General features: G+C 48.3%; 1 protein-coding gene and 1 long non-coding RNA gene across 4 annotated transcripts in view; one reads left to right on the top strand and one right to left on the bottom strand.

The window, feature by feature from the left end:
* Positions 1 to 971: 971 nt before the first annotated feature.
* LOC141978977 (uncharacterized) lies at positions 972 to 23,542 on the bottom strand. Of its 2 annotated transcripts, none has more exons than XM_074941411.1 (5): positions 23,332 to 23,542; positions 16,290 to 16,372; positions 13,772 to 13,898; positions 6,971 to 7,084; positions 972 to 6,601 (listed from the first exon to the last, which is right to left on the bottom strand). In XM_074941411.1, the coding sequence occupies exons 1-5, from the start codon at positions 23,537 to 23,539 to the stop codon at positions 5,649 to 5,651; spliced, it is 1,485 nt and encodes a 494-aa protein (XP_074797512.1). In that variant the 5' UTR covers positions 23,540 to 23,542; the 3' UTR covers positions 972 to 5,648. The 2 variants fall into 2 exon arrangements, with proteins under 2 accessions (XP_074797512.1, XP_074797513.1); XM_074941412.1 differs by lacking the exon at positions 23,332 to 23,542 and adding an exon at positions 22,914 to 23,089.
* Positions 23,543 to 23,711: 169 nt separating this feature from the next.
* The window catches only part of LOC141978995 (uncharacterized), a 58,933-nt gene continuing 56,694 nt past the window's right edge, over positions 23,712 to 25,950 (top strand). For both annotated transcript variants that reach the window (XR_012636455.1, XR_012636454.1), the window contains exon 1: positions 23,712 to 23,750. This is a non-coding gene — a long non-coding RNA (uncharacterized LOC141978995). The remainder of the gene's footprint in view (positions 23,751 to 25,950) is intronic.

Genomic DNA, 25,950 nt, shown 5'->3' with positions numbered 1-25,950 from the left:
AAGACCCCTGACCCCTACTCAGATCAGCCTCACTTCACTGATCTCTCCTCACTCAGACACACTGCACCCCCTCCCCAAATTCCTAAAAGTCTGGGTAGGGGAGCTTATTTTCCCTTGTGATGGTCTGAGCTCTCCCTCCCCACCCGGCTACAGCTGGAGCTAAGAGAGATGCCCCCCCATTGCTCCACTTTGGGAAACAAAGTGTTAATTCAGAGGAATCTGATAAGGCTCAGATGTGGAGTGGCTGATCTCCAATCAGATTCTCCACAGTTCCAGCCCCTGTTGCTTACTGAAATAAATGACTCAATATCCCAGTTAAATGTTGTGACTTCCCCTCTGGTGTTATCTGGACTGGTGATCTACTAGGTCTCTCCAATCCTTGACTCTCGGAGCCAGCCTTACCCTGCTCTGCTGTGAGAACCCCCACTCCTGGGCTGGTCATGCACAGCCTCTGGCATGTAAACTGCTCCCAGCTACTTGCAAGCGAATGACACTAGCCAATATCTCCGGTCCCAGACACAACCCTAGGAACCTCCCTCTTGCAGTGTCCAGTTGTGTCCGCTGGATGCTGGAAGCTTATATGAGTTTGTCAATTTAACAAAGAAATTGATATGTACCAGGCTTGTTATCCCAAGGAGAGCCTCTGACACACTTCAAACCAAACACATGGCTTCAGGTAGAATAAAAAAACCACAAAATTTATTAACTATGAAGATAGATTTTAAGTGATTATAAGTCAAAGCATAACGAGTTAGATTTGGTCAAATAAAATAAAAACACAACAGCTGATCTTAACACTTTCAATGTCCTTAAAAACTTAGATACTTCTCACCACAGGCTGACTGGTTACTTTTCAGCCAGGATCTCCCTTCTGATCAGCATTTCAGTCCCTTGGTGGTGGTGGTGGTGTCTGTAGATGTAGGCAGAAGAGAGTGAGCATGGCAAAAATGTCTCTCCCTTTTATCATGTCCTTTCTTTCCTCTTGGCTTTTCCCCCGCCCCACGCCCTCAGAGTCAGGTGAGCATTACCTCATCACAGTTCCAAACTGACCAAAGGAAGGAGATGACTCCCTCAAGGGTCTAACAGATTCTTTTGTTGCTGCCTAAGCCAGTGTCCATTGTTCCTGTGAGGCTGGGCTGGGTTTGTCCCATCCATGCCCTGATGAGGTGTGAACTGCCTCTCTGTTCCTGGAGAGTTTTTGCCTGGGCTTGCTTTAAGCCATGAGGATACATTTTCAGCCTCCTAACTATGTACATGACATTTTAACCTATAACCTTACTATAACATTACTGTAACAATTACTGTAACATCACTATAACAACCATGCTCAGTGCATCATGAGCCTTCCGAAGACACCCATCATGACAAACTTTGCATTGGATACCACACAATCATTTTACAAGGATGAACATGGGGGTGCTGGGTGTTTCCCCGAGGTACAGAGCATCACACATGTTTTATTAACATGAACAAATAAAACCAAGAATACATATCAGTATAAATGATTATAAATACTACTCAGCTAACTAAAGGTTAAACAATACAGTGATAAAGTTCAGGTCAAATCAGTAAATCAATGAGTTAACAAGGATATTGCACTGGAATCAAGTCATCAATTTAGCCAAACCATCAGATTAATACAGCAGAAAATCAGCCCTTATAAATCCTAAAACAGCAACCTAAGGGGGCAGGTGCGTATTTAGTGATGCCAAAACCCCAATCAGAGATTTTCACCCAGGTAGTGCATTCCAGATTTAGCCAGCTGAATATTTCAATACCGAAACCAAATTATTGCTTATATTTAGCCCCAAATCTCAAAGCTAATAAGTTTTCTCCTTAGATTTCACTCTTGTGTAGCTAATACTTCTCATCGCCCTCTCACCCCAAAACACAGATACAGACCTTATTGAGACATTAGTAAAAGAAGTTCAAACAGCTCTTGCTGAACAATACATATCAGCTCAATTCCTCGGAATGCTTCCATAGGTAAAGGAGCATGCATGCAGTCATTTCATAGGGCAAAGTTTTAAGGCTATTAAGATTTGGGGAACTATTCTTCTTAGCATCTTCCCTGTGTAGTTTTCAGAGGTGTTCACACACACCCCAACTGAGCCGCACTGTTACACCCCAATCTAATAGGAAGGCTCGGAAGGATCCACGTTCATTAAAAAAAACCAGACAAAAATAGAAAAAGGAAAATAAATTTCAAAGATTACAAGGGGTTGGATCTCTGCAACTCTTTGTCTTTGGATTCACCTGGAGTAGGAACCATAGCTGCAGCTGAGGAACCAGGAAATGGCACAGATGGTCCAGCACTTCGGGCTAGCCAGCTTTTCAGGTACAGGGAGACTACTGAAGGCTGCATAGCCTGTCGACCTTGTGCTTCATTCCCCAGACGGGATCAGTCCTGGGATCCTGGCAGTCAATCTCTCTTAGATGACTTACATAACTTAGGAACGCAAGACTGGTCACACTAGGTCGGACCAATGGTCCATCTAGCCCAGTGTGCTGCCTAAGAGTGACCAGTGCCAGATGCTTCAGAGGGAATGAACACAACAGGCTTGTTGATTGGAAAGCTGAAGGACTTCCACCCTTTAACTTTATTGTTGTAGATTCCAGTTTACCACACCTCCCCTGAGGTCTCTGGGCAAATCAGGAGTGAACCACTCCTTTGATACAGACGTGTCCCACTCCAGTTGAAGTGAGGCAGAGTTTGGGCCAATGTCAGTTTGAAAAAGCCCCACTTAACCCAGCAGTTTTCTCAAAATATCTGCTGTCATAATCTGCATGTAGTGTGGACGTGCGAACCACAAAGGTATCAAACACAAAAGAAACATAAGGCCAGTTATGGGGAGGTTTCCATGGCCAGGCCTGAGGGTTAAACAGCTGGGCTCGAACAGCTGGGCTCCTCAAAAGGAAAAGGGGCCTCAGCACCCATAAAAATAACTGGCTGCAAAAATAAATCATCATGCATCCAGCACCATTTTAAAATCTGACATCTCCTGCCCGATGTGTCTTTGCTTAGTAAACAAGTGAATTGGGGAACTTTGTGGCTGTTACCCTCTAACTGGGTAAAAGGTTACACATCTTGTCTCAAGCAATTTTCCTCTTAACAGAAAATTTATTTTAAAGTTTATCAAAATAAATTCCATTTGAAATAGAAATAATTACAGTCTATACTGGGTCTCTGTTCTCGTACATGCTATTTCTCTCACATATTCCCCCACTCTAATTCCTTTGGAGTTAGGTTTTACTTTTCAGGATTAGCAACCATTTCCTATATAGTAGGAGGGGGTAGGGAGAGAACTAGAAGAAAACCTGAATTATATTGTAACACTGAAAGTTATCACATAATCAGCCTCTTGCTTTACACTAATTAACTTCATGTTTAATTTCATTGTCGCTGATAATTTATTCAAAGATTACAAAATATAAACCTATAGGGCAGTTTTCTCTTAATTCCCATTTTCACACAGTGAGTTTTTTGTGAAGTCACATTCTACAATAACCTAGGAGTCTTCCATTTCTGTGAGTTCATTTCTCCCCTGGTCTTCTCCCAGAAGTGTGGGTGGAAAGGGGTCTCACACTATGTGGGAAGGTTGCATCATGAGAAAAACCACCTGTGCTCTATTTTCACACTTTCTAATCTTTCAAAGTAGCAGGAGGAGGAGAAATGATACAAATGCGTTAGATTGAAGAGCAAAATTTAGGTTATGTTCACACTCCTGCAGAAAGTCGACCTACGCTACGCAACTCTAGCTATGTGACTAACATAGCTGGAGTTGACGTACCTCAGGTCGAGTTACCGTGGGGTCTACACCGCAGGGAGTCGACAGGAGAAACCCTCCTGTCGACTTACCTTACTTTTCTAGTTGGGGGTAGATTACAGGGGTCAACTGGAGAGCGATCTGCTGTTGATTTGGTGGGTCTTCACTAGACCTGCTAAAACAACTGGTGGATGGATCTCAAAGCGTCGATCCCGGCTGTAGTGTAGATGTAGCCTAAGAGACCAAACCACAGAGTCAGGACTCAGCATTTATGTATCCTGCAGTCTGAACTTGGAATCTGATACATTCCCTCATTTGCGCAGCATGAAAGTGCTTCTTGTCCAACAAGGCAGCCAGATTGGGACCCATAGGCATGGAATGGCTCTGAAGGAATCAGCTGTTTCTCTCTGTGCTTCATGAAACTTTGGATCCAAATGGTAAAGGACAATTGTTTCTAATTTAATCATGGCATCCTTTAGGACCGTGAGCGATGCCACTTAACTAGGGAGTAGCATTCTAAAAATAGTTTACCTGGGCCACAGGTCACCATAGCGTCCATCTCTGGGGTGAAAATCAACCACTCGTACCTGCAATTTCTACCTGAGTTCTTGTCAAATCTTTGACCCTACTTGGAGTAATTTTACACTTCTCTGGCACAGAATTCTTCACCAACCATACAACAAATCAGTCGTGATAGTGAGGTATAACTCCCCCAAATATGCCCTTTTATTTCTTTAATCTAGTGGCACAGATTTAAATTAGGGACTAAATTCAGGTGCGTCTTAGAATCCCTGTAAGACACCAAATGTCAGGTATCTATTAACAATAGGTATCTTTCTGCAGCTCTATCACATTCAACACGGATTTCATTTTCTACACATTTGCAGCATCTCCCAGGGATGAGCGGAACAGAAATGTCACTTCCATTTTCCCCATCTCTACCTAGCTAGGGATTGCATTTCCCAAATAATAGGCAACATGCACCTGATTAGGAAGGAGATATCTTCAGGAGTGACGTCCTGCAGGGTCTGGGCCACAACTGCTTTGGGAGCCAAATGCATGGGTATTTTGCTTAGTTACAAGTCACTTACTAGGGAATCCTTTCCCAGCCCTTTAGAAAAAATATTGACCTAACCAATTGAACAACAGGGAGATTGGGATGGTGATGGGGTATAAGGAAATCCCTGACTTACCCTATATTCTTCTGTTGTTACAGAGGGTGAAATGACATTTTTCCCTATCCCTGCCCTGTTCCTGCTCTTTGTTATACTTCAATATATTTTAAGTGAGGAAAATGGTAGTAAAAATATCTGCTCTCCAGCCCAACCTGAAGCAACATCAGAGCAACTGGGAATGAAAGAATTTATTCCCAAAGGGGGAACCTTATGACTAACAATTGCTTTGAAATGGGGGAACAGTATAACTGGGATGCTCAGGGTTTGTTTAGACTAGGAAAAGTGATGGAGTTTAGGTCAGGTCAAGGGGAAAGCTAATGCCAACCACTGCACCTAGGCTACATCTGCACTGCAACTCTAGTTGTGGTTTTATACCAAGATCACTAACTTGAGCAGCCAACGCCATGTACAGTCCTAGTGGATGTAGGGCACAGGTAATTTTTGCCTCAGTGTAGCTTGTTGGGATCAAACCATCTCTCTGGAGCTGATGAACATTCCTGGGTGGACGGACACACACTCTTATGACTCAAAAGAAAAGGAGTTGATAGAAAAGATCACAGGACCCCAAAGAAGGGTGAGCTGCAAAAGGCAGAAGCAGGCAACTCATCTGGGGGATCTGAGAGACCACGGTGAAGACGGTGCAAACATCGCTATGTGGGAATTAGCAAATGCGATTTAAAAACAAAAAAAAACACTTTGGCCAGCCCTAGTCAAGGCATTTGTTACAGTTCTCGCCCATGTGGATTTTCTGATGTCTAATAAGGGCTGAGCTATGCCTGAAGCTTTTCCCACAGTTATTGCATGTGTAGGGTCTCTCTCCACTGTGGATTCTCCAATGTATGGTAAGGGCTGAGCTGTGCCTGAAAGGTTTCCTACACTCAGAGCATGTGTAGGGCATCTCACCCGTGTGGATTCTCCGGTGTCTAATAAGGGCTGAGCTATGACTGAAGCTTTTCCCGCAGTTATTGCATGTGTAGGGTGTCTCTCCACTGTGGATTTTCCAATGTATGGTAAGGGCTGAGCTAAGCCTGAAGGTTTTCCCACACTCAGAGCATGTGTAGGGTCTCCCTGCGGTGTGGATTCCCTGGTGTCTAATAAGGGCTGAGCTATGACTGAAGCTTTTCCCACACTCAGAACATCTGTAGGGTGACATGCCAGTGTGGATTCTGTAATGTGTGATAAGGTTTGAGCTCTGACTGAAGCTTTTCCCACACTCAGAGCATGTGTAGGGTGTCTCTCCTGTGTGGATTCTCTGATGTATAATAAGGTGTGAGTTATAACTGAAGCTTTTCCCACACTCAGAGCACGTGTAGGGTTTCTCTCCTCTGTGGATTCTCTGATGTGTGAGAAGGTCAGAGCTCCCATTGAAGCTTTTCCCACACACATGGCATGTGTAGCATGTCTCTTCCAAGTTAATTCTCTCACATTTAATAAGGTCTGAGTGGCTACTGAAGTTTTCCTCTGGCCTGTGCTGACTCTCACAGACTTTTGCTTTTTCTGGGAGTGCACAACTTCCAGAAACATTCCCTTTGGATTTTCCTGATAACATCCCATGTGCTTCTCTTTGCTCAGCATCTTCCTGCCAGGGTTTCTCCTCGTTCTCACTCACCTTCCCATCACCCGATGGGAGAGAGAGAGGATCCAGACATAGGTCACTTCCTGTGCCGGAGAGAAAAGAAATCTCAGAGAGAGGAATGGAAAAAGGGATGAACAAACCAAAATATTTGCGGGAGAGATCAAGCCTATCAGGAGCTGATTTTCCGCAAACCCTTCCCCAGAGGAGAGAGGAAGGGGTCAGTTTTGGTCTGCATCTCACCATAACACTCAGGGGAACGCAAGATCGGGGAGGGACCTGCTGCCAGTTGTCTGTTAGGATAGGTGGGAAACCATGAGTGACTTCTGCCATAATGATTCCACACCTGCTGGGAACAATCCTAAACTCGGAGAGCTCACAAGGTCTTTGTAGGGCATCCCAAATGTTTCCTGTATTCAAGGACAATTTTTGAATTGGTTTAACCAATTCCTCACCTGTGCAGGCAGCTCTTGGGAGCACTTCTTTCTCAGAGCCCTGGAGATCTGGGACCCACAGCTCTTCCCCTCGTTCCAGCTGTGAGATCACATCAGGTTTGGAAACTAGAAACCCTGCTCAAGACAAAGAAAACAAGGGAGGTCAGTGGAATTTGTGGGATACTTGTCACAAAGAATATTCCATGGTTTTAACCCAGCTCATTTTTAAGCTGTAACATCCCAAGGCCAGCTTCCGCGGCTCAAAGTGGCAGGAGTGTTATTATTATAAATCATATTCATTACCTTAGTGCCTAAGGGCCAACTAAGAGTGGGTCCCCGTTGTGGAAGGCACCATACAAACACAGAATATTAGATGGCCCATGCCCTGAAGAATTTACAATCTAAATAGACAAGGCAGACACAGAATGGGGGAAGGGGTAGAACCCACCAGCCGAGTGAACTATGTGAAGGCAGAGTGACAGATCGGATGAACACAGGCATCCATCTTGAGACTACCGTATTTAATGTTATGACAAGGGCCAGTGTTTTCTAGAAATTGCGGTTATGACTGCATTTTTTTCCAAAGTTACTCTTCATTTCTGGAATCACCCTTCACATCTGGAATTGCTGAACAGAGGGTGGGTGGGGCATGCAGGGTCACAACCCCCAGATTTCTGCCCAGAGACACCTGACTCATCTCCAGGGTGCAGGACAGAGGTGATGTGTGGGCAGGGCACACAGGGTCATGACCCTCCCACCCCAATTTCTGCCTAAAGACACCTGACTTTTCCACAGGCTGCAGGGCAGAGGCTGGGGGCTGGCTGAAGTTGAGACTTGCTGCCAATTTCTTCCCTCCTCATACAAGTCTGGGCTCAGCAAAACCACTGTGGAGTTTCCCCTGGGCAGGGAGGGCACTTGGCAGTGGGACGCCGGGCTCCCTCATCATGCCGCAGAGCAGACGGCGCTCGCACCTGCTCTCGGCTGTGTCCACAGCATCTCTCCCCTGCACACAGCTGGTTCATGCCCCTTCTCCCCAGCACACAGCTGGCTCTAGGCTCTCAATGCCCAGTGTCTGGGCCCTACCTCCCCCAGACAGCTGGCTCCTGTCCCCTCCCCACAATGGACTTTCATGCTGTAAAGGATTACATATTGCTCATGTTTGTCAATATGTATTTCTTGTATTAATACAATGCATATCTGAAATTTCCAAAACATGCAGCTTTGAAAATCTGAAATTTCTCTATTTTAATTGCCAGCAAACACTGGCCCTAGTTATGACTGTTATCTGTATATTTGAGCCAGCCCTTGAAAGCAACCAGGGAGGGCTGAGGGATGGGTTTCCTGTACAATCTGGTTAGGGGTGATGAATGCCAGATCTCAAGGCTAGTTATGCAGATCTCCAGCTTTTTAAGCTTTGCCCCATGCCAAAAGGGGCAGTGACTGATTATACGTCTTTCAGGAGACTGAAGAAAACAGACAGACTTTTTGGGGAGAAAAAGCTGAGTTTGAGCTGACTGTGGAGGATTTCTTTGGGATACAAACTGACATGACCTGAAAACCAAGAGGTAACCCCTTAATACACTTTGGAACTGATCAGGGATTCCCACGAGGACTGATGAGGGGACGATGGTAAATACACATTTAGATCCTTTGCTTGTTTTATATCTTTTCCCCATAAGGCTTAACCTCTGGCACACTGTCATAGATCCACAGCATCTGTGCAATGCCCTGGCTTTTAAAGAGTCCTTGGGAGGTGCCCCTGGAGTGCACTAGACCCCCAAGGGGTCCCACTCTTCCACAAGGATAGGCCATGTAGCTTCAACACCTGAGACTGAGCCTCTGGCTTCAACACTCCTATTTCAACCTGTGAACTCTGCCAGCAGGTCCAGCTGAACTACACTCCTCTTCAGAGACCGTTCCTCGTTCATGCTTCAATGCACCTCAGCAAGCTTTTGCTGTGACACTGGGCAGACTTTTAAAACATAGCAGGGTTTATTAGGCAACTGAAACACAGCATTGGAAAGTCCTTAGATGAGGACAGAGAAGCAAAGACGACAATATGGTCCATACTGGCCAAGGCCCTTGAGCCATGCTGCTGTTGAAAACGGTTCGATTTCTTTTCACTGTGCCTGTCCTGTGAGATCCTCCCATGGCCAGGTGACAATTATTCCCTTGTCTGTCGGGTATTCCACTGATGTAGTTTGATCCCAGCCAGTCCTTAATGACCCATTCAGATCACCGCATGACAGCTAAGTGACAAAACACCTCATGTCTCCTGCTCTTTATGATCATAGCAATACCAATCATAGAGGGAAACTGAGGTGTGTATTGGCATCATACAAGTATCACCAAAATTCCCACTTCTATCACACATACACACACACACACACTGTTCACAGCCCTTGGAGAGAAAGCAAAGCACAGGAACTGGACGTTCGTCCAGTGACCACACTGGAGGACAAGCTGCAATCCTCCAACCCTGGTCATGTGGGTCCCTACCCATAGAGAGGGGCTGGCTAAAGGCCTGATACCTGAGAGGGCATTCCTTGAGCAGACCATGGAGGCAAATCAAAGGCTTAGCTCCCCCAGAACTGACACATCACAGAAGCACATTTTGGGGAATTAGGAAATCTAGTGACTCAGGTGTAATGGGATGGAGATGTGTAATGTGGAAAAGGCTGGGGAATTAAACACTAAAATTCAGGAGCAACAGCCTCTAATTCTTCCAGAAAAGGAGAATGTAAGAAACAAGAACTGGGCCACGCAACCTCAGGAGGGTCAGGCTCAGAGATCCAAGGAGCGTGGAGGGAAGACAGCTTTCGGCTGCTGCAGATGGGGATATGGGGACAAGGCTCTCCCCAAACTCTCACTCCTGTTGATCCTGACCTGATTTTATGGCCTTTGACCTATGACCCAGTCTCAGGTCTTGTGGGTAATTTTATAGTCGTTAGAAGTAAAATGTCATTATCAGAGTGTTGCTTATTAGTTTGGAACATGCATGGAGGGGCAAGGAGGTGAACAGAAATAAATGGGTTATTAAGCTTGCTACAGTTAAGAGCCTGTTACAGTAGGTTGAGGCTTTGTGGGATTAGTTATGCAAAAGTCTGGGATTTACCGGAATAGGCCTAAGGTCAGATATTTTGCACCCTCATTTTGAGAGACTAACAAGGAACCACAAACAGGTGCAATACGCCACAGGATTCTGAAAGAAGGAAGTTTGGGGCAGGCTTTAGCAATTAGGTTGCTATGCAGAATCTCAGCAGTTGGACCGCATTCATATATTGGAATTAATAAATAAATGATGTAAATCTTGAGTATTAATGCTTGGTGCTTAATTATGGACTTCCCAAAGGCCACATATGGGTTGGGGCAGCTATTCACATTATTGTAATCGGAGTAAAGGAGCAGATATGGTATGTTAGGATATAGATATTCAGGTCTGTCTGTAAAGGCCTATACGCTAAGAATTTAGGTGTATTCTTATCACTTGGCTAGTTCTAGAGGTACAAAAGAAAGAATCAAAATCACTGTCTGCCGGTGTAAGGGCCTTCTCTTACTGTGACAGTTTGAGGCCCTGTGCTTAGGCTAAGGCCTTTGGCTAAGCAGCAGAGGCAGCCATAAGCTGGGAAGCGACCGGTTACCTCCTCACATTCCAAAGTAGTCACATTGAAAGAAGTGCTATTGGGCTGTTAGGAGTACAATCCTGTCCTGATAGTGCCTATCGCCTCCAGAGAAAGGGAAGAGCCTAGAAAATATAAAAGGAAACTTAGTTTGATAGCATCCTGTCTGGCAAGAACTCACTTATCAATAGCTGGGATGTGAAATCCTCACTTCTGTATTGTTTTGTCATTATAGTTCCCACTTTGCTATTGTTTGTCTGTATCATCTCTGTCTGGTTCTGTGATTGTTCCTGTCTGCTGTATAATTAATTTTGCTGGGTGTAAACTAATTAAGGTGGTGGGATATAATTGGTTACATAATCATGTTAGGATTGGTTAGTTAAATTTCAGGAAAATGATTGGTTAAGGTATTGCTAAGCAGAACTCAAGTTTTACTATATAGTCTGCAGTCAATCAGGAAGTGGGGGGGGGGAGATGGGAACAGGGAATGGGGGTGGGGAAATTGGAATCATGTTTTGCTAAAGGGGGAAATGGGAACAGGGAATGGGGGTGGGGAAATTGGAATCATGTTTGGCTAAGGGCAGGAATGGGAACAGGGACACAGGTGTAAGGCTCTGTGGTGTCAGAGCTGGGAAGGGGGACACTAAGGAAGGAAACTGGAATCATGCTTGCTGGAAGTTCACCCCAATAAACATCGAATTGTTTGCACTTTGGACTTCGGGTATTGTTGCTCTCTGTTCATGCGAGAAGGACCAGGGAAGTAAGTGGGTGAAGGAATAAGCCCCCTAACATGGTATATAGCCATTCTATTACCATAAGGAAGCATATAAAATACAGGTTTCAGAGTAACAGCCGTGTTAGTCTGTATGCGCAAAAAGAAAAGGAGGACTTGTGGCACCTTAGAGACTAACCAATTTATCTGAGCATAAACTTTCGTGAGCTACAGCTCACTTCATCGGATGCATGCTGTGGAAAGTGTCCGATGAAGTGAGCTGTAGCTCACGAAAGCTTATGCTCAAATAAATTGGTTGGTCTCTAAGGTGCCACAAGTACTCCTTTTCTTTTTGCATATAAAATACCTCTCCTAGTAACCATTTTTTCATTTTGTCAGGTCCCAAAGACAGCGTAAACTGAATCAGGACCTCCCTTCTGATGGTCTCCCTTGCCCCTCGATCTTTGTTTCCAATGGTGTCCATAACTTGCAAGTATGCACAGTGCAAGACCGTGTTTACTATACTTATCTCAGTCTAATCGTTAAGTGTATTGATCCTGGCCTATGATTTCAATTATAACTGTCTGTACTAAATCAAGTTTCTGTGTGATTCACCACATTTCATCTTCTCAATTAACTTTGAGTAGCCAGGTACAGGGGCAAGTTGTACCCCAAATACGTAATCTCATAGGTGTAAAAATTGTTCAGGCTACACTACCACCCTGAGACATCATCAGCAAAGTGCCCATTTGTGCCTGGGTAGCGGCCCTGCTATGGGAGGGAGGAATGCAGGAAGGACTCAGGATCGGTGGCCAGGGTCACCGTGCATAGAGATGGGGAGGTTATATGGGGTAATGAGTGGGAGAGGGAGGTCAAGAGTTAAAATAATAATATTTGGGGGGGGGGGGAATGTATAATGAAGTGAATCTGAACAGAAATAAAACTGGAGTGTAGGCTCTAAAGCAGAGGTGGGCAAACTACAGCCCGCGGGACCCTCCTGCCTGGCCCCTGAGCTCCTGGCCGGGAAGGCTACCCCCGGCCCCTCCCCCGCTGTCCCGCCTCCCCCACAGCCTCACCTCACCGCAGGCGCAATGCTCTAGGCAGCGGGGCTATGAGCTCCTGGGACAGGGCCGCTGCAAAGCCCGGCCTGACCCGGTCTCTGTGCTGTGTGGTGGTGGCGGCAGCGGCAGCGGCAGCATGGCCGGGCTGCGCGGCTGGAGAGCCGCCAGCCACCGGTGCTCCAGGCAGCGCAGTAAGGGGGCAGGGGGGTTGGATAGAGGGCAGGGGAGTTCGGGGTGGTGGTCAGAGGGCGGGGGTGTGGATAGGGGTCAGGGCAGGAACAGAGGGTTGAATGGGGGCAGGGGGTAGTCAGGGGACAGGAAGAAGGGGTGGTTGGATGGGGCAGGGGCCCCAGGGGGGCAGTCGGGAAGGACGGGGGGGGGATTGGATGGGGTGGCAGGGGACAGTCAGGGGCAGGGCTTCTGGGGGCAGTCATGGGACAGGGAGAAGGGGTGGTTAGATGGGGCAGGGGTCGAGGGGTTGGATGGAGTGGCGGGGGGCAGTTAGGGGGCGGAGGTCCAGGGGGCGCTCAGGGGACAGGGAGGGGGGGATGTGTGGATGGGGCAGGAGTCCCGGGGGGGGCAGACAGAAGGTGGGGGCCTGGCCATGACCCCCTCCCCTAACTGGCCCTCCATACAATTTCCGAAACCCGATGTGGCCCTCAGGCCGAAAAGTTTGCCCACCCCTGCTCTAAAGCAACAAGGCCTGGGCAGGGAGTCAGGGTTAAAGGCCTCGGATCCCCCACAGCTCTAGATCCCCAAACCTCTCCTCCCTCCCACTGACCCACCCAGCCCACCTCCTGGGTGCCTTCCTCCACACTCCTCTCCCCTTCTTCCCTTTACTCTCAGCCGTCACCACCTCCCAGCACCTTGGGAGCTTCTTGTGTTCCCTCCTTGTCTCTCACTACTTCATCCCTCCGTGCTCCTTATTACCTCTAATCCTGCACACACCCTCCCCATGTCCTGGCACCCCAGAATTAGCTACTCCCCGCTTCTTCTCCCCTCCCACAGCTCTGTTCTCCCTTCAACTGCGGGCTCTTGAATGGCAACATTATGCTCTCTCCTATCAAAAGAGGCGCTCATCTGACAATCACACAAGCCATGCATGAGTCATACACCTATTTACGCAATTTAGAATTCTACAGGTGACATATTTTCCTCTTAAAATGAGGAGAAGACATGAAAGCTCTAGTTATTAACATAGTTATTAATGTATCCAATAAGGATACATTAAAAGCAATTTTTAAATGACTGACGGCACCAAAAAGGCACATGTCCAAAAATTATTCTAGTGGGTGGGAGATAAGGGAAAAAAAGGAGGGCAAGGAAACTTGTCAAAACTTGTATGACAAATACAGGTATGAAGTTATTACTACTCTGGTTCTTTAGAGACCCCACAGCTTCTAATAACCCAGGGGACAGGACTCCTTACCCAGAAAGACCACCGTCTCATAGTTCTCCTGCATTACGTCTCTGTAGAGGGCTCTCTGAGTGGGGTCCAGCAGAGCCCATTCCCCCTGGGTGAAATACACAGCCACCTCCTCGAAAGTCACCAGCCCCTGAAAGAGCAAAAGTCCAACACTCAGTACCTGCTTCCCCAGTCACAACCCCACTATTCACAGAACAGCAGCACCAGGTAAATGGAAGCTCCAGGAGGCACATGTTAATAGAGTCCCACCCCACATTGCTTAGAGCGGCCTGGAGGCATCAGAGGGTAGAAAGAGAGAATCTTTGTGTCTCCCAGCTGACAGACAAAGGCAGGGTCTTCACATTTATCACATAACTACTAGCCAGAGCTTGATATAGGAGATGGGGCTGTCTCTGCACCCTGCTGGTGGCTCCCTGGTAGGAATCCCAACACTCTCCAAATAAAATATATGGAAGAAAGGGGAGGTCAATAGTAAAGAATATAAATTACAAGGTCAGAATTGTAGAAAATTGGTAAGGGAAGCTATCAGAAATCAATGACCAATGAAAGTAAAAAGGAAGTTATTAAAAGTATATTATGTACAAAATGAATCCTAACAATGGTAGTGGTAAATACTAGACGGAAATGGCAGAATTATCAAAAATAATGCAGAAGAGGTAAAAGTGTTCAATAAATATTTCCTCTCCTGGATTTGGAGAAAAACAGATGACAACACTCTTTCCATTCCAACAATAACTCTTGAGGACATTAAACAGCAGCTATTAAAGTTAGACATGTTTAAATCAGCAGGTCCAGATAACTTGTATCCAGGAGTTTTAAAAGACCTGGTGGAGAAGCGTGGTGGACTGATAATGTTGATTTTAATTAGGACTTGGAACACTGGGGAAATTCCAGAAGACTGGAATAAAGCTAATGCTGTGCCAATATTTTAAAAGTGTAAAAGAGATGACCCAGCTAATTACAAGAGTGTCAGTCTGACATCGATACTGGGCAAGATAATGGAGCAGCTGACACTGGATTTCATTAATAAAGAATTAAAGGAGGTTACTATAATTAGTACCCATCAACAAAGGTTTAGAGAAAATAGATCCTATCAAACTAACGGGATATCCTTATTGGATGAGATCAAAAGTTTGGTTGCAGCAAATAGTATTGATGAAATATACCTAGACTTCTGTAAGATCTATGACTTGGTTCAGCACAATATTTTGACTAAAAAACCAGAATGATTCGAAATAAACACGGCATACATTAAATAGATTAAAAACTGTGATTGTTAAATAGCACAGGGCCAAGAACCAATCCCTGCGGGAACCCACTAGAAATAAATCCCCTCGACCATGGTTCCCCATTTACAATCACAGTTTTTAATCTACTGAATGTATGCCATGTGTGCTGATGGCTCATCAACGAAGACAATGGACCGTGGAAGAGCTTAGCCTTCCTGTGAATGTTTCAGCCAGACTATGAGTCATGGCTACTATGACTCAGCAAGTCATGCAAGGGCATGTGACCAGACCACATGACACTGGACTCCATTTTGGTACCTGTATTTTTCCACAAACTGGACTGGGAATGGACTTTGGAACAAAGGGTTCCCGCCATATGGAAAAGCTACATAAGGTGGGGTGTGACATCATCTCTTGGCCTCACTCCCCACACAAGAGAACTTCTGGAACAAAGACTGCACTGGGGGAAGTGCTGGTCCCAGGCTAAAGGAATTTCTAGCCTGTGTATGGAAACTTGGTGAACTGCTTCTATCATCAGTCAGGGTGAGAAATTGCTAATTCAAATCCTATCTATCTAGCATGCTAGGCTTAGTTTGCATTTTTGTTTATTTGCTTAGTAATCTGCTTTGGTCTGTTTGCTATCACTTATAATGACTTAAAATCTATCTTTGGGTAGTTAATAAACTTGTTTTATGCGTTATTTTGATTGAAGTGTCTGGGGGAAAAAAAATCTCAGCTTGCTTAACACAAGCTTGTTGTGCATCTCTTTCCCACATCAAAGGGAAGGCAAACTATATTAATGAGCTTACATTGTACAGATCCCTCTGCAGTGTAAGATGGTATAATTCTGGGTTTATACTCCAGCAGGGATGCAAAACTGGGGAGCTGGGAAATTGGCTGTTGTCTTCTATCTGTCCTTGAATGGCTTAGGTAAAGCACTCAGGTAGCTTTGTTGGATGTATGATGCCACTTGTTGTCATGTTGGGTGATAACAGGGCCTGGAGAGGCTGGCTGAATCTCCAGCAAAGCAGTGTGAGAAGGGCCAGCCCAGCCTGAGGGTTAGAGGGCACAGCGGTTCCTAGAAGCCCGCCAGACTGCACCCTGGGGGTGACAACCCATCACACCCTAGATTACACAAGTCTCAGCAGGTTTGTCACATCCTGTCCCCTCCCTTTCTCCTCCCTAGATATTTCTTGCCTTCCACCACCTCTAGCAGCTCCCACCCTCCTATGCATTTACTGCTCTTCTCCCTTCAAGCAGAGCCCACCACCAGCTCCCTGATAATCCCTTACCTGAGCCAGCTCCACTGCAGCCATTTCTTTCCCCCTGCGAGGACGGGATGATCTGGTGCAAAACCTGGATGTTATTCTGTAGCCTGCCAGGGCGAGAAGGGCAACGTGAGAGAATTCAGATGGGGCTTTTGTCCATTCCACAAGCCGATTCCCCCTAGGATTTTTCCCTGCTAATGGACATTCTAGGTTCTGCCACAGTGTGAAGCACAGAGTGACCTTATTCCAGCACAGGCCTAGCCCCCTCCCACCAGGGTGTAACCCTCTGAGACATGGTGAAACCCTCCCAGTAACAGAATCTCTGAACCAAAGGCTAAAGAAGAGCAGAATCAAAGAAGTCACTTTGGGGGATTCTGAGTCATTGTCCCCAAGGCAGCTGTCTCAGGTTTACAAAGTTGTTTGGCTCCAGCCTTTATAGAGTCTCTCCTGGGAGTGCCCCCTTTCATGGGCTGGGCCTAGTTTTAGCTTTTGGCAAGCATGACCCGGGGGGCTCTAAGACTGGGCCTTCTTGCCTCAGCACACCTGGTTTCTTTCTGTGGCTCCCCAGTGAGTCCAAATGAGTAGATACTCCTGATAGAGACTGTGAACAGAAGAATGGCCCACTGCGTCAGACCAATGGTCCGTATAACTCAGTGGCCAATGCCAGGTGCTTCAGAGGGAATGAACAGAACAGGTCATCATCAAGTGATCCATCCCCTGTCACCCATTCCCAGCTTCTGGCAAACAGAGGCTAGAGACACCATCCCTGCCCATCCTGCCTGTGACATTGGCAGATGAGGTGTTAGCTCTTGCAAAAGCCCCCATGTCTTAACTGAAAATGGGCAAACGCAGAGCTGGAATCAGTCTGACTCCCCTGTGTTAGTATTGTTAGAACAGGTTGTCAAGGCTGAATCCCCACTCTGTCACTACAAGTGCAGAAGTGGGGGCATGCAAGGATTTCAAAAATTAATACTGGCCACTCCAGGCTTGTATTAAACTCCCACGGTTACAGTTTCTCTCTGACCTTGGCTTGGTAAACGCTGCCACCACCCAAATGCAAAAAAAACCAACCCCTTTGAACCCAGGAACGAGCACGTGGGAATTCTTCCCTGTGGGGTACCTTCAAGCCCTTTCACACACACGCCCCCCATGACGTTATTGACGTGAACTGGGACCGTACAGATCATTGTTCCAACCAAAGTCCTGTAGTGGCACCAAATCTTGTATAAAGGGGGTCAAATGAGGTGTCTAAGACAAGATTATGGTTTGCTGATTATGCTGTCTATATGTGTGTATCATTTTTGTAGTTAAAGTTATGAATATTCACTCTGTACTGTCTGTATTTCAAACTTATGCTAAGCTTCTGGGTGACACCCCAGACAAGTTGGTGTCAGCTCTGCCTAGCCTGCTTGATAGCCCATTAAGGACCATCAGCGATACAACTGACCCATTGAGAGAAGGCAGATCTGCCTTGCAACTCAGCAAGGTGTGCAGGGACCTGCCTATGGACAGAACTCTGAGGTTTTTCCAGGCCATGGGATGGACAGCTTGTCTTTGGGACAAAGAAAGAAAGACCACATGGCAAGAAACTGTAAAAAGCTGCTGCAGCTCCTCCATCTTGTCTTCAGTCCTGCTTCATACCTCTGGAGGGACTTCGCTGCACTGAAGCTTTGAACCAAGGACTGAAAGACCCATCCCAGCTGGGGATGTTCTCCAGAGACTGGATTTGAACCTGGAGTTTATTCTATCACTGCTACAAGCCTGACCCAAGAACTCTGCCATCACTGTGTGTCATTGATTCCATTTAACCAATTCTAGCTCTCATCTCTATCTTTTTCCTTTTATGAATAACCCTTTAGATTTTAGATTCTAAAGGATTGGCAACAGCGTGATTTGTGGGTAAGATCTGATTTGTATATTGACCTGGGTCTGGGGCTTGGTCCTTTGGGATCGAGAGAACCTTTTTTCTTTTACTGGGGTATTGGTTTTCATAACCATCTGTCCCCATAACAAGTGGCACTGGTGGTGATACTGGGAAATTGGAGTGCCTAAGGGAATTGCTTGTGTGACTTGTGGTTAGCCCGTGCGGTAAAACCAAAGTCCTCTCTGTCTGGCTGGTTTGGTGTGCCTTGGTGTGCATATAAACCCCAGCCTTGGGCTGTAACTGTCCTGCTTTAAGCAATTTGTCCTGAATTGGCACTCTCAGTTGGGTCCCACCCGAACCAGCATTATTACACCCCCCTCCGGGAAAGAGCTGAGAAAGAAAACAAAGGAAATTAGCTGTGGCTATCAGCTAATCAAACAATCAAACCTCTTAGGACACCAAAAATCCAATCCTGTTCTTAAAAAAGGTAAATTTTATTAAAAACAAAAAGGGAAAAAGGTACATCTGGAACTCAGGCTTTTTGCTAGATCTTAAGAAACAATTACAAAAATTAAGCACCCAAAATAGCTTTCTTGGGGGTTCAGCTTAAAGGTTACAAGCAACAAAAGCATCTGGGGTTAGCACAAAGGAGATCCACAAGCCAAAATAAGAAATAAACCTGATCATGTCTAGCTAAACATTCTGATCTACTTACACATTTGAAGTTCAGATAAGTAGTTCTAGGCATGATCTGATGATTTATGATCATACCTGGCTTAAGCTTTACACAGCATTGCTACTGCCCTCTGTTCCCCCCCTTTCCTGGACAGGAACAGACAAAAGGAAAGTTTCTTTCCCCATTTAAAAAAGTTCTAGCCTTCCCATTGGCTCTTTTGGTCAGGTGCCCACTTTTTTCCCCTTTACCTGGGGGACTTTTTAACCCCTTACAGGTAAAGCAAGTAGAGAACAGCTACCAAGAGGGACTTTATAGCTAACTGACTGGCTGGGTGTCCATAAAAGGAAATGAAGGGGGTGGGGGAGCTTATCACATAGGTATTAGAATTATAAAAATGTGTTTAGACTTTATTGAATGCTTGTGAGTTGCTGCCTGGGTTAATATCTGACTAGTTGCATCGTGAGCCTCTGTGGCTCTGTAAATCACCAGACAGGAAAGAGACTTCACATAGGTAATGTGCTGGTATGATGGAGATGGGGGAGAGAGGCTCTCCTGGCTCCGCTCCCATTAGGGTATGTCTGCACTACACCAGGGAGTGGGGCTTTCAGCCTGGGTCCACAGACTTGTGTTAATGATGCTCAGGCTAGCACATTAAAAATAGCCGTGTAGACGCTGCAGCTCAGGCTGGAGCTCAGGCTCCCAAGCCTCCCCCTGCTTTGAGAGACCGAGCTCCAGCCCAACCTCCAACATCTACACAGTTACATATAGCCCACCAGCACAAGTGTGCAGACCCAGGCTGGGAGGATCTCTCCCAGAGGCAGTGTAGACTTACCCATTATGTGCTACTTCCTAGGCTTTGCTTTTTGCAAGGCTGATCCCCACAGCTCCACTACTTTGAGACAGGCCCTTCTGGAGGCAGTACCCCTTTGTGTCATGACAGCGCTTCAGTGAGTCCGAATGATTTGAGACTCCTCCTAAACACCATCTCTTTTGGGTGCTGCAGTCATAAAGAACGATTACCTAACTTTCATAACGGTTGCTCTTCGAGATGGGTTGCTCATGTCCATGCCCTTCTAGGTGTGCATGCACCCACATGCGTGGCCGTGGGAGATTTTTGCCTTAGTGGTACCCGTGGGGTGAGCTGTGGCGCCCTCTGGAGTGCCGCGCTCATGCAGTGGCATATCAGGTGCCGCTAGCCCTACGCGCGCTCAGTTCCTTCTTGCTGACAACTCCGATAGAGGGACAGGAGGGCGGGTAATAGAATGGACATGAGCTACACATCTCAAAGAGCAGCAGTTAGGAAAGGTAGGTAACTGTTTTTCTTCTTTGAGTGCTTACTCAGGTCGATTCCATTCTAGGTGACTCACAAGAAGTGTCCTTGGAGGCAGGCTCGGAGTTCACAGTCTTGCAGCATTGCCCTGCCAAAGGCAGTGTCATCTCAAGCTTGCTGGGTAAGAGCGTAATGAGATGCAAATGTGTGGATGGATGACCAGGTTGCAGCCAGACAGATTTCTTGGATCGGCAACTGCACCAGGAAGGCTGCTGATGAGCCTGCGCCCTAGTGGAGTGAGCCATCATGGTAGTCGGCATGTTCATAAGAGAAATGGATGCAGGCCGTGATCCAAGATGAGATTCTCTGGGCAGACACTGGGCAACCCTTCATCCTGTTTGCGATAGCAACAAACAACTGTGTTGACAGTCAGAACAGCTTCATTCTATCTATGTAGAAGGCCAGCACCCATCTGACATCCAGGGTATGCAGCCTGCATGCCTCATCCATCACATGAGGCTTTGGACAAAAGACGGATAGGTATATGCCTTGACCCGTATGAAACTGGGAGATGACCTTGGGCAGAAAAGCCAGGTACAGACGCAACTGGACCTTGTCCTTATAGAAGACCTTATAAAGTGGCTCCAACATTTGATAATTACATGGAAAAAGGCAAAATCTGACAGATGACATCAATGTTCAGTCCTTAAAAAGACAAGGATGGAAATCTGGGGAATTTTTGATGAATTTTCACAAAATAGAAAGGGAAGTGGAAAAATGTGAGGGATTTCACATCGATAGTCAACAGTAGATAAAGAGATAGAATTTGAGTGAATTTCATATAGTTACTTGACAAATCAAAAGAAAAGGGAAAACCTGCAAAAATTTCCTATCAATATTCAAGAATTTGAGCAAAGGTTAAAATCAGAAGATATTTTATGTTAACGTTTAATAATTAGAAAGAGTGAAAAAAATCTTAGAGAATATTAAATTAGTAACACATAACTAGAGAGAAAGCCAGGCAAAAGTTTGTGATATTTTAGAATATTCTTCTGAAGAAGAGCTCTGTGTAGCTCAGAGATTTACCTCACCCACCTTGTCTTTCTAAATGCAAAGCAATGCCCATTGGAGAGAAAAACTGCAGCTACTTATACATTGGGGGGTAAATTAACTATCAACTGTAGCCCATAGATCCAGCTTTAACATTTATTTTATGCAGCAGTAATGCAAGGAATCTACAGGCTTGTATCCAGTAAGATATTGGCTTCAGCAGTTAGCATAAGGCTTGAGGCCTATGAACTCTGGCACAGATAAACGGCCTAAGGGTCATCCCTAAGTTTTGGGGAACTGGAAATAGAGTGTCTAAGGGGGAATTTGGTCCATGATGACACCAGCCAACCACAGGAACATGAGCTAATGCCAGCTTTTGGATAGAACGTCCGCAGATGCGTCACCACAGGAGTACCATGGCAATTAATAGACAAATATGTTAAGATGTATTAATGGTCTCACTAACCCAGGAGAAGGACACCCCAACACTGGTAGGGTGAGGAAATACAAATAAGGAACAGAGGAGAAACCCTACTGAATATGCATTAGACTGAGTGGCATCAATGTAACATATTATAAAAGTTGTGAAGGTGCCACGATGGTGGCTACTGGTTATGATGAGGAAGGTGATGGGGATGAGGAAGATAATGGCTAACATTTCAGGTTGCTCTGCAAGGGATGATGCGAGTATATGGATGTTCAGATGTACATTCTGTATTATCTCTATCTTACTGAGTTACAGTGTTTGTGACTTTGCTAACTGTATTATTAAAGCTTATGCTCAAATAAATTGGTTAGTCTCTAAGGTGCCACAAGTCCTCCTTTTCTTTTTGCGAATACAGACTAACACGGCTGCTACTCTGAAACCTGTATTATTAAACTATTGTAAATATAAAATAGTTCCTATAGTGAGTGTTGCAACTGTGCACATCGGGGTTCCCAACTATAGATCTTGGGACAAGAACCTGTCAACCCTCAAAGTGATAACTGGGAATTCTTAAGTAATCAATATAATTAATACATAATCCAAAGATCAGGCTACACAACTCAAGAAAAGGACCTGCATGTTGCTGTAGACAGCTCAGTGAAAAAGGCCACGCTCACAGCTGCCACCAAAAAAGCTAACAACATGATATTCCTTATGAATGGGATGGAGAGTAATATCAAACATTTGTATATAAATCAAGGGGCAGCCTCTAATATCCTGGGACCACGATGGCTACTACAGCACTGCACACAGGATATTTTAGATCTATCTTTGAGAACTGATGAGGAAATAGGTCAAAAGAGAAATATTTAATGATATGATAGAAAACAACCAAGATCTGAAGGGATTTTATATTGATACTTGTCTTTGATCATTAGAGGAAAAAGGGGAAGAATTCAGGAAAAATGAATCTGTCTTTGAGACCGAAGTGACAAAAGCAGAGAGAATGTCATTAACCCCTCCCCCGCTCTTCTCCCCCCTGTGATCTCCTGCCTGCCCAGAGACAGGTCCACCTCCCCCAGCCCACACGGTCTGTCCCCTCCCTCCATCTCTGGCTCATTTGTCATCCCTCCCTTCCTAACCTAACCCCCACCCCGCGTCGGCAGGGGCAGCCCCGGCTGGAGCCGGGGGCGGGGGGCCAGCGGGGTCACTGCTGTGCACGCCGCTCGGAGCCTGGCCCCAGGTGCAGGAACAACCAGGGGGCAGGTTCCAGGGGCGGGGGGGCCTGGGCCCCCTTGTGCAGAGGCGCTTCCCTGCCTGTCCCTGCGCCCAGAGCCTCCCCCGAGCCCTTGGTTAATTACCTGCAGGCCCCGGCCCAAGGCCTGGTCCCAGCCGGAGAGAGCCCCCCCGGCCGGGCACGGGGGGTTAATGACGGGCCCCCCAGCAGGGACCCCAGGGGGGAGCCGCAGCTGCCCAGCCCGGGCTCCCGGGTCCCACGGGGGAGCAGCAGCGTCTGGTCTGGGCCCGAGCCCCGCCCACAGGAGCTGCCCCGTCCCCGGGCCGGGCCCGAGCCCCGCCCCCAGGAGCTGCCCCGCCCCCGGCCCGGGCCCGAGCCCCGCCCCCAGGAGCTGCCCCGACCCCGGGCCGTGCCCGAGCCCCGCCCCCAGGAGCTGCCCCGCCCCCGCGCCGTGCCCGAGCCCCGCCCCCAGGAGCTGCCCCGCCCCTAGTTGGGGCTCGCACTGAGCATGCGCAGTAACAGCTGCTGAACCCGTCCCTTACCAGAGCTGGGGAGGGTGAAAGCGCCCCCGCGGCAGGCTGGGAGATGTAGTTCCTGACTCTCCCGGGAGCGGAAGTGACGTTTTGCGGGGGGATTAGGAGCCGGGTTCCGAACGCGCGTGGGGCGCTGCGGCTCTGCCTGGCTCTTGCGGGACCGTTGGAGCCTCTCGCTGGGCCGCAAGAGCGTTTTGTGTCTCCGGGCTCTGGGCATGCGCAGATCGGGGAGGGGGGGAGAGTCGGGCATGCGCAGAGGCAGAGCTCGCCCGCGGCTGCTCCCCGGGGCTGCGGGGCCGGGCCGCAGGGTCTGTGCCGGGGAGACCGTCATTCACCCCCCCGTGCCCGGCCCGGGCCCCGCGCCCGCCGGAGCCGCCCTGGGGCCGCCCCGGGCTCCGCCCGCCCCGCTGCGGAGCTGCAGCCTCCAGGTACCGGAGCGAGCCCCGGGGCCGGGCGGTGACTCTGCCCCAGTGTCCGGGGGGGGACCAGCCCCCCGGGGTCCCTGCGTGGGGCCGGGCGGGGGGAGCCGGCGGGGGGGGGACCTGGGGACAGGGGCGGGGGGAAATGTCGGCGCAGCCCGGGCATGGCCGGGGGGGGGGGAGAAGAGCCGGGGCCCCCCGAGGGGCGGGGAGGGAAAGGGGGGGCTGAGATCCCCTCGGATTTACCGCTGCCCCCCCGGGGCCCCCCGCTCCCGCCCTGCCCCCTTTCTCTCCCGGCAGCGACGAGCAGCAGCCCGGGTGACCCCCCCCGACCCCCCCCTCCCTGAGACGGGCTCTGCCCCCCCCCCCGTTTCCTCCCCACCTCGCCCGTGGCCAGTTCAAATCTCAGCGTTGGGGGGGGGTGTCCCCCCCACTTTACCTGCAGTGACTTGTCCCGGATTAGGGGGGAATCGTTCCCCGGAGTGATTCTGAAACGGGCAGAGGCGGGCAGAGCCCGAGACAGGGACACCGCTGGGCTGGGCTGGGCTGGGGGGCCGCGCTCTGCTGGCCACAGGGCCTGGAAAGGCCCAGGAAGGGGAGGGAGGAACAAGCCCCCCCCCCCCCCCCAGCTCAGCCCCAGGTGTCCCAGTCCCAGCTACTTCCCCCTCCCCCACCCTGCCCAACCCAGCAGCCCCCCACCCCCCCAAGACACCGCCTGCTAGTCACATTGTCAGACCCCACTGCCAGCCCCTCCCCACAGCCAGTGACCTTCTGGCTCCAGCCCCGCTCCTTTCCCCTGTGAAAGCCACATCACCCAGGGCTCCCTGCCGGCCATGTGAGTGTGAGGCAGGAAGAATCCATCCCACTATTTTGTTGATTGAATATCGCTGTTTAATCCCCTCAAATTTCTCCTCTTTTTCTCTTGAACAGTGACATAAAATCTCCCCAGATGTTGGTGCTTCTCTCTTATATTGGCAAATATTTCGTTTGTGCCCCATTTTCTCCTCAGTTCTGAAATATTGATATCAAATTCTTGAAAATCTTCCTGCTTTGCTCTCCAGGTGTCTGATTGAGATCAGGGCTCTTATCATACTGAGCGTCCCCCAGTGTGTCAGGCAGTGCACAGACCCTGACCAAGTTTGGGGCACTTGTGCCAGGAACTAAACAGACCCCTACAGAGAGCAGGGACCTTGTTGTGCTGGGTGCTACAGTGACCCTGTCTGAGCTCCGGGCCTCTGTTGTGCCAGGCCCTGCATCAACACCCAAGTGAAATCAGGCTCCCATTGGGCCAGGTGCTGCAGAGACAGCAAACAAAATCAGGGAGTTGTTCCTGGAGCTGCAGAGACCCCAGCTGAGATCTATGCCCCTGTTGTGCTGGGCACTGTAGAGACCCCAACTGATATCAGGCCGCCCCATTGTGTCAGGACCGAGATCACAGCGCCCCTTGTGCCAGGCAGTGCAGGACTGCTGCCCAGAGTGCTGCCTTCATTGTGCAGGGCACTTCAGAGACTCTGACTGAGATCTGTGTCCCTGTTGGGCCTGGCACTGCACTGACCCCAACCAAGATCACACCCCACCGCTGAACCGGGTACTGCACAGACCTTGACAGAGATCCTGGCCCCACATTTTGCCAGGTGCTGCAGGTACCCCAACCAAAATCAGGGATCCTGTAATGCCAGGAGTTGCAGAGCCCCTGACTGAGGTCAGGCCCCCAGTTGTGCAGGGCTCTACACAGACCGTGACCAAGATCAGGGTCCCCATTGTGACTGGTGCTGAACAGAGACCAAGGGTATGTCCACCCTGCCATTAAAAGCCCACAACTGGCCCATGCCAGCTGACTCAGGCACACAGGGCTCAGGCGAAGGGGCTGTTTAATTGCAGTGTAGATGTCTGGCCTCGGGCTGGAGCCAGGCTGTAGGACTTCCGAGGTGGGAGGGTGCCAGACCTTGGGCTGCAGTCCAAGCCGGAACATCTACACAACAATTAAACAGCCCTGCAGCCTGAGCCGTGTGAGCCCAAGTCAGTGGGCACAGGCCAGCCGCCGGTGTCTAACTGCAGTGTAGACATGCCCACAGTGACAGAGTCCTTGCCGCAAAACCTCAAAGGCTAAATAGGCAAATGGTGGGAGGCTACTCTCCATTTTACAGATGGGGATACTGAAGCTCAGAAAGCTGAAGTAATTTGTTCAAGTTTGCATGGAGAATTTGGG

This window comes from Natator depressus, chromosome 28 (assembly GCF_965152275.1).
Source record: "Natator depressus isolate rNatDep1 chromosome 28, rNatDep2.hap1, whole genome shotgun sequence".
Lineage (NCBI taxonomy): Eukaryota > Metazoa > Chordata > Testudines > Cheloniidae > Natator > Natator depressus.
Note: the sequence above shows the minus strand (reverse complement) of the source record. Positions and strands in the feature narration are given on the sequence as shown.

Coding starts and splice junctions, on each gene's coding strand:
- LOC141978977 (XM_074941411.1), bottom strand. CDS start 23,539: ATGCCCAGAGCCCGGAGACACAAAACGCTCTTGCGGCCCAGCGAGAGG. Junction 13,899..16,289: donor CTGCAGTGGAGCTGGCTCAG/GTAAGGGATTAT, acceptor TTGCTCTTTCAG/GGGCTGGTGACTTTCGAGGA. Junction 6,602..6,970: donor CCCAAGAGCTGCCTGCACAG/GTGAGGAATTGG, acceptor TCTCCGGCACAG/GAAGTGACCTATGTCTGGAT.